Raw genomic sequence first — 13,392 nt, 5'->3', positions numbered from 1 at the left:
GGACAATTGGGGATTTCTTGTGAATTTTGTAAAAATTCAGGAGATTTAAGAACTTTTCGGGAGGTCCAGAGATGAAGCTAAAATTCAGGAGATTCCCAGAGAATTCGGGAGACTTGGCAGCTATGAAACTGGATTATATTTAAACCTAATTTAAAATTGATTCATCATAACTCTTTGATTAAAAAAAACTCATAACAGGAATGTGTCTACACAAATAAACAATGTGATAAAGTAATAAACTTAAGGAAAAAGTCATCAAAAAGAAAATAAAGAACTTACTGGACATATGAGAGATGCTTTTAGATTTGTGGTGGCTATTTCATCATCACCATTAGGATCAGGAGCAAGCTTTTGAATGACTAAGAAAAAGAATTGGGTGGAAATTTGTGATATCATTCTTATACGAATGACACACAATTAAATTTACAGCATTAACATTATAGCATTACATTAAACATATGCTGTAACTACTAGGTACAAAAATCTGATTTGTGGTAACACTGGAAGGAGCAAGCTTTTGATATTATTTCCATACTATGAAGTTGAGCAATTCGATGATTTTTCTTTATTTTATTTATTTAAACATTGGTTATTGTTTACAGCTCCTGAATATCAAACTTACGAGTGTTATTTTGACAATTTTTTTTTTCCTTCAGTAATTTATATAGGTGTGACTACAACAGGTGTAAAAGGTACAGACTCACTGGTCTGTACCTTTACACCTCTGTTATATATATATTTATCAGGGTTTGAGCTACGGTCGCATTTTTTGCAAAATGAGAAAGAAAATCATAGAATGCGAAAAAAGTAGTAGCCACTTTTGCAAAAAAGCATACAGGAGGTATGCAATGAGTAGACGTCCAACCATGAATCATTACATTAGCATTGTAGCATTTTGCTAAAGCTTTTCCCCCCATTTTCGCTTTTTGCGAAAGGAATTTTTTATCCAGCTTAAACCCTGATATTTATATAATAATATATTTTATATAATATATTTATTATTATTTATTTTATATAATAAAATATATTGTTTTCCAAAAAATATGCAGATTTTACATAAAAAATAACAATCTGAATTTCTTAGCAGGAATTATGTACTGCTGCATTTTATCTGCAATTTTTTTTCTGAGAAGGAGAAATGAAAATAAATATTGTAAAAATAAATTTATGAAAAATAATTTTAAAATATTTATAGATGATGAATATATGTGAGTAGAATAATCAAAATTTTTTTTACAAATACACATGGCAGAAAAATAACCTCTTTAATTCCTCAAGATTTTATTACTGATGAATGAAATTTGCATATGCAGATTATACACTGCCATGTAATATATGCAGGAAATTATGGTAAATATTTCATTTAGACTAAGCAGTGGCTCAACCATTCTATCAATTTACGGCTTCAGAAATTTGCATCTTAAATCTTATGACACAAGAATATAAATATTGTATAGAACAACAAAATTATTTTTTGCAGACTGCAACATGACTAAGCCTTGCCCTGCAGTCACAGACTTTGCTGATTAACATGTTGAACTAAAGGGAACAACTCCCAGTTTAAACCACCAATGGTTGTCACTGGGATTGAACCTAGAGCCATGTAAAGTCATTATTATGCCTACACAGCATCAACGACTCAGGTATGGAAAGTATTTTGTTGAGAAAGAGGTGCACTCTGAGATTTTTCAACATAGTCTTGCCTACAGCTCTTCCACTAAAGCAGTCTTTCCCAAAGTGGGCGATGGAATGGTCCAAGGAGGTGATAGAACCTACTGATTTAACATAGGATCCTATGGGTTTACTTGAGTTGGGGGGGGGGGCGATGATAGGAAAAAATTTTTGATGAAGGGGGTGATGGAACAAAAAGTTTGGTAGACTATGCACTAAAGCAATAGCATCATGATAATAAACATTAAACATGAATTATTGTTTTGCATATGATAATGGAGGGTGTGTATTTCTTTGGCTATGCTAGATGTAGAGGGCAAGAGAGTTGGTGTCATTGAGATTTATTTCTCCAATTAAATTAATCAGAGCAATGTTTTTCTGGTATGACAGAATTTTTCAATGTTATTAAAAATTGAACATTCATGTACTTAGTTAGTGGAGTACATGAAAAATTTTTGACAGTGGGCACACATGCCAAAATTAATTGTATCAAATTCCTTGACATCTAGGAAAAAGAATTTTGTGCCAGGAAGCTCATGGAGCACCCAGTTGATGACTGCTGAGCATAAATCCTTGCCACTATAAAAAGAAAAAACACATCTGTGATCATTCATGAGCAACATGCTTCTAACATTTTTTTTACTTGTGCGAAAAACAACATGCTTCTGCATACAATATAGTGAATTTATTCTGCATGACAGAAACTCAGTAAGAACGAAACTATTTTCAGTCATGCATGGCCATACACGTACCCAGATTTTAGAAAAAATACTGCTCATGAGAAAGTTGGTTTTCTGTGGTTTCCAGCTTCAAGGTGCGAATGCAAGCCGATCTCCCCATTAAAAAGTCTCGCCACAGAGAGCAACAGGCCTACAACGTTACAAATATTCAGTCATTACACTTCACTCCCAATTTGAAGTATAGATGGCAGCACTGAAACATCAAAACACAACACTAGCTACACACTCAGACTGTTAGGTGTACTCACTTTGTCCCAGACTCTGCCACGAAGCTGGGCTGGAAGAGATCTCGGCAATGGGATAAGTCCGGTGGCAGAGCCCCTGGCGTTCATTGCTCATGAGAATATGAGTTTAAGTTATCTAGCTTATATTATCCGTTACTATGCTGGAGGGACACAAATATTTTATTTTCATCCATATGAAGGTATTTTATTACCATTATACATCTGTTGTACCTACTTACCTACTTTTCACCAAATTATGAAATAATACAGCATAACCAAATTGTAATTTTTATTTACATTATAAAAATTGTATTCATTATAAGTTCATTATTTATAAAATTTTTACCCATTGCTGTTGTCACTGAAGGTGGTATCATTTTGTTTTGCACTAAATCTGCCAAAAGCTCTTTTGGTTCTTTTATTGTTACTAAATGAACTGTGGCTCCATACACCTGAAAGAATTCACAAGTTTTTAAATCTAAAAAACAGATTTTCAATTATTTTCTAAACATGAAAGCATTTCAATAAAACATAAAAATACAGAAGCATATACAAATTTCAAAACTGATGTAATAAAATAAATATACTCCAGGTTTTATAGCACTATATAGTCAAAAGTAAGTGAACACGTTAGATTTTAGACATTTTTTCTAAATTCTTTAAACTTGCACTTTTCAGTGAAGATTCTAACCTAAGTGCATTTAGGAGACCAACAAGAATTTGAATTAAAAAAAAAAGATTTTTTTATCAACTCTGTTGGAAATGATCTGTAACTTTCATAAAATATTTTACGTGGTATGGGCAATGTTGGTATGCATTTTTCGTGAAATAGAATGTGTGTTCACGAAGCTATATCTTTGTGATCCGTTTCATCAATTTTTCCTTCATTTCTTTTAAAAAATTCCAATTTTCTCTGCATGTTTTTGCTTATGCAGTTTTCAATCAAATTTTACAAAACTTAACATAATACAAGAACAACATAACACAAAAGGGGTATCCCACTTATAAAATTTTTTCAAAAAACCGTCATGAGAAAATGCAAGCAGGAAAACACTTTGAATGGGAAATCTTGATGACTATTAGTAAGAGTTGGGACAGACCACAAAAATGAGTCATATCAAGCAGAAAAATGTTCTAAGTGGGAATTTTATAAGCAGGATCTGTTGTACCAAAATTTAAAGTGAAATCATTTATTATTTGATGAGCTGTGAGCATTGGAGAAAGATCATTTTCCAAGTACGCATGTATGTGTGTGTGTGCACAAGATATCAATATTATTTTTTCCCAATTCAGTGGCCAACTATATAGGGCAACTTAGATAAAAAAAAATAGTTGAATATAGTGAAAATTCAGAAAGGTATCAATGAATAATAAAATAATACAACTCACACAATATCAAGTTATTTTCTGAAAGTAGCTGGATGGTGAGAGATTTTGCAAAAATTATCATTTTGGTTATTTTCTGTCGATTATTTTAAGAATGACTTTCTGGCATCATGTAAATGAGTAAAAACATGTGCCTGATTCTATATAAGAGAAAGAACATAGCACTCGAGCGTAAAACAGGTGTTTGATGTCAAATGTAAACAAACATGAGGAAATAATCAAATGACAAAACAAATCAAAATCGCAATTTGTGGAAAATCCCTTATCATCCAGCTATTTTCACAGCCACTGTGGTGGTTGTGATGGACTCGTATTGCAAAGATCTGGGTTCAAACCCTATACCGGCACCACAGTGGTGATCGGCTGAAGTTGGTTTCCTGTGGTTCTCAACTTTGAGGAGCAAATGTGAGTCTATCTTAAAGTCTCGCCACAGAAAGCAACACGTCTTCAAGTAGTGCAAATATTCCCTCATTACACTTCAAAACTTCAATCACAATTTTAAATATAGATGGTAGCACTGAAAAAAATCAGGCACACTACCACACAAATTACCTTCCCCCCCCCCAAAGGTTTAGTTACACCTAACTTGGAATATGTAATGCAGTTTTGAAAGTCCTATCTATAGTATGATGTACTATAATACATCAAAGATGTACAATACATTTATTCATCAGCATAGAGGGTAAAAACTATAGATTACACACCTTTTTTTGAAGAAAGGAGGAATCGCAGGGACATAATGGAAGCATTCATAATTTCAAAGGACATTGACAGGATGGACTATAAAATATTTTTGTACAGACTAACAAGTTAACCTATTACAACTAACAAAAGACAGAGCTAGACTTCATTGCCATAGGGAGTTTTTCCTTGAACAACATGGTGGTTAATGATCAGACTCACTTCCAATCTGGAGTGATCTATTGCTAGTTGATAATTACATTTGAAACAAAGTATGATGCATCACATCAGGCGCATGAGAGGAAAAAAGTAGAGGACTATCTGAAGGCAAATAAGGAGAAATAGAGTAAACTTAGGGGATTTTTAAATTTTTCTTAGAAAATTCTTAAAACTATGAAGAAGCAGGAACTTTGGCCCTCTTTTTTATACATCTTAGTCAATGGCCTGTTGAATATTGCAATGTAAACTGCATCTTATAGACACTCATTAACCATTTAATCTGCATAGCCGAAATCACTAAACCTTCTGTAAAATGAAATGTTTTATGGAGCAGGCTTTCTTCTTCTAGCAAATGCAAAGAAAGGAGGATAAGAAAATGAGTTCCATTGAGAAATCAGCTTTACAAAATACCTTGTCATTGCTAAAATAAAAGGCTTTTAAGAAGGTGAGATGTCTCATAAATGTGGGTTAAAGGATTAAATAAGAGATTATGCTCTCTAATCTCACTTAAAAATTTATAATAGTTTGAAAGTCTTGATGGTTGAAAGACTTAGGAACCCAAACAAACACGAATATTTCTACTATATAGATGATATTATTGTAACTACAATGAGAACTTAGCTTTTCATGCCATGGAACCCCTGAATAGCTCGAGGAACCTTATTAAGTCTGTGATATATATATATATATGTATACTTACAATTGGTTCTCGTATCCATGTAATTTTTATCCTGTTAGTAACCATAGGTGCTATCTTGATGAAAGAAGATACATCCACAAAATATTTTTGCTGTTTTTGATCATTTTCACAAGAGTTCTACAAAAGCAGAGAACACAATGAGAAAAATCATTATTGTTACATTAACAGTAGAAAAAACATAAATTATATGATGTGATATATACTCAAAGAAATATAAGGGCATGGTAGCCCAAGTTAATGAGACATCACCCCCTACTGTGCCAAAAAATATGTTATAAGCTCAATACTTGCTCAATCCTTCTCAGAATCTTTTTTTGGTACAGGGGTACATGAATGAACGCCAGAACTTTGCCACTGGACTTATCCCGTTGCCGAGATCTCTTCCAGCCCAGCTTCGTGGCAGAGTCTGGAACACTTTATTTAGTGTAAAAAAAAAACAAAAAAAACATAAACTTTTTTACAACATATTTTCCCCGGACAATTGGGTACTGTCGCGATTAACAAATTTTGTGGTGATTACAGACGAGATGGGATTAGGATGTGGAGAAGTTTCAGGGTTTAGTTAAGATGAATGTACACATATTAGGATGGAGGTATGTTTTAAAAGCAATTGAGCCCCCCCCCCCCCAGCCATCTCATCTGTTATCTTACACTTGCCATATTATATACACAGGATACAAAAAGAAAGAGAAATGAGAATCTTATTGTGAAATTATATATATATATATCCATCGGAGCGAGTCATCTCGCTTAACACCTTATTGGTGAGCAAATGGGTTTGATAACTTGCGACTAGAAGCCAGCATCAGTTTTATTGGGTTGAGTTCACTCGCTCCGGTGGATTTAATGAAAATATACAAAATAGAAGTATTGTGTGAGGGAATATATACAATTAGGGAGCACCCGTGGTATCTCGCTTAGCACCTTATTCGGTGAGCAACATGAATCCGACAATATGAGTACACACGTGTGTTGTGGACATGAAATGCATGGACAACTTGAATGGAGGAAAGAGAAATACACACATTTATATACATATATATAACTGCCAGGTCGAGTCATCTCGTCCTAAACCTATTTTGGTGAGCAATGTGGGCTTGATTTAAATGGGGGATTGTCTGGAGAGAGCCTTAGCCAAGGATCAGCTTCGGTCTTGGTGTTTTGGTTGACTCGATCTGGCTGGTTATATTTATATTTAAAAATATATATATATATATAATATAAACTGCATGTGTAATGGTTATTATGAAACTATTCGTGTCGTCCCGCCTAGCACCCTAGCTAGAATAGCGGCATGAAGGACACTTGTGGTTATCACATTTACATCATTGTAACGGGAATGTCATAAAAATTCTTGTTCGGGTCCCGTTAGTACATGCTATATCATGTATTAGTAGTGGCAGTCATGTGGATATGATTTTTGTTGTTGTTTTTATCCATTTCTGTTTTTTCTCCCACTTATTTTTGTAATATTTAAAACATTATTTTATAAATCTGGTGGACAGATTTCTTGTTTTTCGTTGGCGTGTATATATCTGACAAGGCTTGTAATCCTTGCTGCTGTGTTTTTGTTTTTGATTATTTGAGTGAACCATTGTTTTCTATTGTTTTCAGAATATTTGTACATGTGTAGATGTTTTGTAAATTTGCACTCTGTTGCATAGTGAACAGGAGTACCCATCATTCCGCAGGCACATTTGTCTGTTCGGCGGCGTTTCCATTCGTGTAGATATATAGGGAATGGGCAGTGTCCTGTTATGAAGATAGTCACCTCCCTATTCCAGTTTAGTGTGTTGTATGTGACTCGAGGGACAATTTCGTGCACTTTCCTAGCTGTTGTGTTCCTTGGTCCCAAATTTGCTGCCATTTCTGGAGGGTTGCTTGTTTAAGTTGTCGCTTCAGGAGCGTTAGTGGGAAAGGGTTATCAAGTTTATTGTCACAGTTGATTGCAGCTTTGGCTAGAGAGTCTGCTCTCTCGTTTCCAAGATTACCTACATGGGCCTTGGTCCAACCTAGGAAAATGTTTGGGTTATTTAATAGACGGCGCCTTAATACACATACTATTGTGTTTCTATTTGTTGGATCTAGAAGTGCTTGAAGGGAGGAGCGGCTATCAGTTATTATTAAAACTCGCTCTTCTGCTCCCGTTGCGTATTGTGCAGCTGCTTCTATCACTAACAATTCTGCTTGGAAGTTACTATTGTTTTTATCTAGCACTGCTTGCCACGTTTGCTTTTCTGTATACACAATAGGCTGCCCGACGCCTTCATCGGTTTTGGAGCCATCTGTGTATATGTGGGTGTTTGCTAGTTTTATATCGTGGCCGTCAATCGAAATTTGATTGGGGATAGTTGAGCAGGAGGGGTGGTGGTGCCAGCCATGCTCCCGTGCTTCAAAGTTATTGGGGTCAAAGTCTAGAAGTTCTGGTTGAATGTTTTTCCTAAACCTAACTGCGTTTGTGTAGACTGCTTCCATTTGGAGCTTTAGGTGTAGTGGGCAGTTGCCTGTGATCACTTGGAGTCCGAGCGTAGCTGTTGTGTCATAGGCTCCGGTTATTGTTAAAAGAAATTTCCTCTGTGCACTATCTAAAGCCTGTTGTGTTTTTTTGGTTGGATGCCTATACCAAGCTGAGGCGCCATGGGCCAAGAGTCTCTCGACCACCGTCTTGTAGATAGTGTTCCTAATGCTTTGTGAGATGCCCCAGGATTTTCCTGCTATTTTAGTTAGTTTAAAATGGAAGCGAGTCGCTTTTAGTTTGCGTTCATTGATGTGTGATTGCCAGCCGAGGTCTTTTTGGATGGTTACGCCTAAATATTTGAGATTGTTTACGCATTTAATATTTTTACCATTAATTTTGATCCTAGGGGGATATTTATTTTTTGTGAAACAGAGAAATTGTGTTTTTTCTGTTGAGATTTTGAGGTTATGTTCATTAAGCCGATTCAAAAAATCGTTAAGAATTTTAGTTGCCTTTGTCCCTAGCTGTGATACATTTACTGACCCTATCACAAAGGCAAAGTCATCAGCAAAGGCTTGGATATGGGCATCTTCCGGGAGGGGGATTTTTAGGGCTTGATTGGCCACAAGATTCCATAAAGCTGGTCCGCTACACGAACCCTGTGGACAGCCAATATCCTGTTTTCTAACCGCCAGGCCTTCCGGTGTTGTGATTAAGACATGTCTATTTTCTAGGAGGTCCAAAAACATTGATTTAATATTGTTAGGGAGGGGAGCTTTGGACAGTTCTTGGTTTATTGAGGAATAGGTCAGGTTGTTAAAAGCTCCTTTAATATCGATACTGGTACAGGGGTACAACATAAACAATGACAAAATTATCACAGGAAGTTCCTACACCAAGGGATTACTGCATCACCACACAGACATTACAAGAAGCCATTGGAAATCAGCTAGAAAATGTAGATCCTGGTCTAATTAGCCATCATGAGCAAAAAGTTAGCATGGTGTGAAAAAAATGATCAATTTAAAAAAATTTAACAGAAACTGTTATTAAAATAACTTTCAACAGCCTCTCTTTTTGTGCTCTCTAAAATAGTTGCAGCTATATTTTCCCATATTGTTTCTATTAGTTTTCATGACATCGCATTACTCTTGAAGATGCTTAGCACAAACGTGAGCAAAATGTTAAATAAAAATTCAAATCCACTTCAGCCTTAAAGCCTGAATAGCTCTGGTAACTTTAACAATGGTGGCAGCAAAAGCCTTACAAGCTATACTAATCAAGAAAATTTGGAAACCAACTCTATCATCACGTTTCTACTTTTAATCATGTTTGCATTTTAAATTTTCACCATACTTACACTTTGACAGCTGTTGAATGTGCCATAGATTGATTCAATTTAGATATCTGTGACTAATGTTCCCTCTAATTTCTTTACTTACACAAAAAAAAAATTTCTCTGCGTGATAAAGCAATATGCTATAGACCAGGGGTGGCCAACCTACGGCACGCCATGGTATCAGGACTGGCACCTGAATGCTTTTCAAAAGTTAAGAAATTTTATTCAATTTTTTGCACAATCAAAAAAAATTCTCTCCAACTCTTAAACAATTCTTTTCTTATGAATGATGGTCTTGTTGGCTGCCAAAGCTATATTTAGTAGACACTTTAAAAAAAAATTTAAGATTTTTTAGATGACTTAAAATGTGATTCTGTTCAGTTTTTCATCTTTGCACGCAGTTTCTGGAAGCCCCATTTGTATAACATTCAGGATCGGCCACATGGGGAGACATGCATTAAAACATTAGAATGAAACGATGAACCTCTCCACTAATTATACGAAGTACAAATGGCACTGCATACCGAGCGAAGATAACTGGACAGAAAACTCACATTCCTCTGTGGGGAATCGACCCACCAACCTCACATTTTCCGGGCGAGTGTTCTGCAGATTAAACTACAGAGGACCAACATTTTCTTTCCTAAGAACACTGTGTGCCTTTGGGCTGAACGGGATTGCACAATAGACAGCCTCCTAACTCAGCAGCAGCTCGTAAAGAAATTAGCCTCCAGCTGGCCACATAGAACAAAACAATGAGCCTCTCCGCTAATTATACTTTCTGGCGCTATGTTCTACCATGGTAGAACACGCACTGAAAAGTGTGAGGTTGGTGGTTTGATTCCACACAGAGGCTTTCTTTTCTTTCCAATTATCTTCGCTTGGTATCTAGTCGTCTGTACTTCGTATTAAAACATTACATTGTATATGTACCCATGAATTCTTGGGGGGTTAAGCCATCTTACAAAGTTTATTGGGGAGGGGCCCAAGCACCCTGAGTCCTCAAGTGCCAGTATCTATGAACAACATGGTGTAGATAAGATGAACTTTTCTACCGATATACCTAGGCGACATACATATTCTGCATTGTGATTAATCCATTTGAAAATTTAAACAATTTAGAAGTCAAAAGAGTGACACAAATTGAACATTTTTACAAAAGTAAGAGCACAGGTGAACAATATTTTTCAGAAATGGAGAGAATGCTGTCCTGTAAAAACGGGACATAGGGTCTGGGAGCTAAAATTTGTATAGTGACATGCGCATTGAAAATAATTGTGATCTTGTCATGGTTTGGGAGAAGGTTGGCTACCCCTGCTATAGACATGTGATGTATTAAATGATTTTGAATGTGCAGAAGCATTTTCACCTTGCATGGTTGCATAGGTACACAGCTTAGAAGAAGCATAACCGTTGAGCATTCTATTGTATCACTTCCAGACTATTTAGCGGCTGTCTGCACGCTCCACAAAATCTATATTCTAAATATTAGCTGGTGTGTGTGTGGTCCTAATAATATGACTCAACTCTGCATATTGATTATCAATTTTTCATTTGGCATTTCCCGTTTGGTTCACATAAATTTTATATAGGCACACACACAAACATGTACTATAACCATTACAATGGGACATTATAACTACAACCATTATAATACCCCCCATTATAATGAACTTCAAAGAACTAAAACTTTGGTTACCTACATCGGATCTGATAAGAGAATATTTTATGAGGCAGGGCCAAAAATTTTGCTTGTTACACACATTTATATAATAGATATAGATCTAGGTTTGATATAGCAGGGTTTGAATACACATACAGGCATATTACACCTATCACATTGACTGGGAATACATAAAATTAAAGAAAAAAAATTACTCACAGGTAATGTGCAATGTTTTCCATTCACTTCTACAGAAAGACCATATGGGAAAGTATCCTTTCTTTTTGACATATCACTGACACAAAATTTGAGATGAGCTAGGACTTTATTTCTAAATTGGATAATGTAAAATATGAATTCATTGTTTACAATAATTGATATCTGGTTAAACTAAAAAATAAGGAATGAAGCAGAAATAAAATATTTTGATAAAATAATTTATCTTAAATTGCTGTTGTACCAAAAAACTCATTAATCCTAGAATGATGGAAGTAACCATTTCGACCACAAAGCTATTGACTCATAATTTTCCCTCAGCTTAGGAAAAACAACACAGCCATATTTTCTTGGAACACAGAATGTATCCTATTAGATTAACGTTAAGGTTAACCATGAACAAGGACTTACAAATAGTGGCCACTTTTGGACATGAAAATAAAAGAAAAATGATGCATATCATAGAAAAATATTTGCTCTCAAGGAGTCTTTCTTCCTTGAACCCTATGGACATAAAAACAAATGTGGATTCTTCCCTGTGTTGTGTGTGGGGTGGTTCAAGACAAAATTTTCACTTGAGAGAAACACTGTTTTGATGGCCCTCTGGAGTATAAGCTGCATCAGTAAAATAACTGAAAAACTAACAGCTGTGTTCCCAGCTAGATGACATCTATCAAAAATCAGTTTTCTCTACGAAAAATTCCACACAACACATCCATAGTTTGAATTTCACAGAGAGAGAAATTTTTTCTTTTTTTTTTCTGCAATAATCTCCCCCTTACCACTGATCTGGTGCCACTATAGGAGGGTGATTTCCAAAATGATATAAATATAATAATTTTATATGTGAAATCAAAATGTTTAATTTTTCCCCTCAGATATACTGAAGCTCTTATCAATGGCAACCTCCCAATAATTGTCAGACAGAACAATCAGTGGTGATGCAGAACAATCTTGGGAAGACCTTTGATAAAAGAACTCTTCTGTGTAGGAACACTATTATGGGAATTTTCATCGCAGAACATTCTCAGTCAGCTGAGAGCTCATTGCAGATCAATGCAAAATATTCTGCTTTGGAGCATGCAACAAGTTAAATGCCAATAACAGTGCATGAAAGTTGACTGCATATCCCAATAAATCTCAATAAGTACTGTTTGCAAGATGCTTTTGTTCTAAAATAAACAAACTGATACATTTTTACAATGTCAGTAAAAATAGTAGCTATAATAGTACTAGGTACAAATGAAAACCGGTCTCCCATTTGAAAAAGTCTGTCTGCAGAGAGCAGACAGACCTTCAGCACTATATTTACGACATGAAAATTCAGGCATTTGCCATTTTCACCTCAAAATATAGGAGAGCAGTACCAGTATTTCATAAAACCAGCACGACTATGACAACATAAATACATTAGGGCCATGCATATACATATACACAACACATTCCTGCATGTACTGATTCATTAGAAATTCTACGGAGAAATGTTTATGAGGTTCATGCATGGTTAAGCTCATGACACTACATTCTAGAACAATTTTTTTCAACCTCTGGGTGGTGGCATCAATCATATCAAGCCGCAAGAATATATATTCATTATCCCTTCATTTCTCAAAGAAATCTCATGACTTTTGATTTGCATTAATTTCTTTGTTTCACGAATACAAAACATATAAAAAATTTTCAGTCCTAAAAATCATTTAAGCGAATAAGGAAAACCTTCTGTTACTCCTGAAAGCTTGATCTGTAACTGGAAATAATAGGAATGTAGGGGATCCCTCAATGCAATTTGCACCTCCCTTTCACTATATACACTCTCTGTGATTCTCCCCTCCTCTTTCTCTGTTCAAGTAGCTTAAATCTGCTTATGAACATGCTTCTAATAAACATTTTTCTAAGAAACTTCTAATGAGTAGTGCATTATGCCACGAAGTTGGGTAGCACTTAGACAGTTTAAGTGTATGTCTTTGGCTTAGCATGTTATGTGCTCAGATCTTTTAAATTGAAATGAGAAACAGCAATCACATTCAATTTTTTATGCATGTAATGTTTTGTTTCTGAGTGTGCAGCTCTCTGGTTAAGAAACTTTTAAAATGGC

At 35.3% G+C, this 13,392-nt stretch overlaps 1 protein-coding gene across 2 annotated transcripts in view; it reads right to left on the bottom strand.

The window, feature by feature from the left end:
• The window catches only part of LOC149065470 (uncharacterized), a 76,461-nt gene that overhangs the window by 39,942 nt on the left and 23,127 nt on the right, over nt 1-13,392 (bottom strand). For both annotated transcript variants that reach the window (XM_089253568.1, XM_089253567.1), the window contains exons 5-8: nt 11,301-11,412; nt 5,622-5,738; nt 2,982-3,087; nt 280-359 (exon numbers count right to left, since the gene is read on the bottom strand). In XM_089253568.1, the coding sequence (XP_089109694.1) occupies nt 280-359; nt 2,982-3,087; nt 5,622-5,738; nt 11,301-11,412 (415 nt within the window). The remainder of the gene's footprint in view (nt 1-279; nt 360-2,981; nt 3,088-5,621; nt 5,739-11,300; nt 11,413-13,392) is intronic.

This window comes from Pholcus phalangioides, unplaced genomic scaffold, assembly GCF_987345545.1.
Source record: "Pholcus phalangioides strain wild (caught in Gottingen) unplaced genomic scaffold, Ppha-v1.0 ptg000039l_1, whole genome shotgun sequence".
Classification (NCBI taxonomy): Eukaryota; Metazoa; Arthropoda; class Arachnida; order Araneae; family Pholcidae; genus Pholcus; species Pholcus phalangioides.
This window is presented reverse-complemented; position numbering and strand designations above follow the sequence as displayed.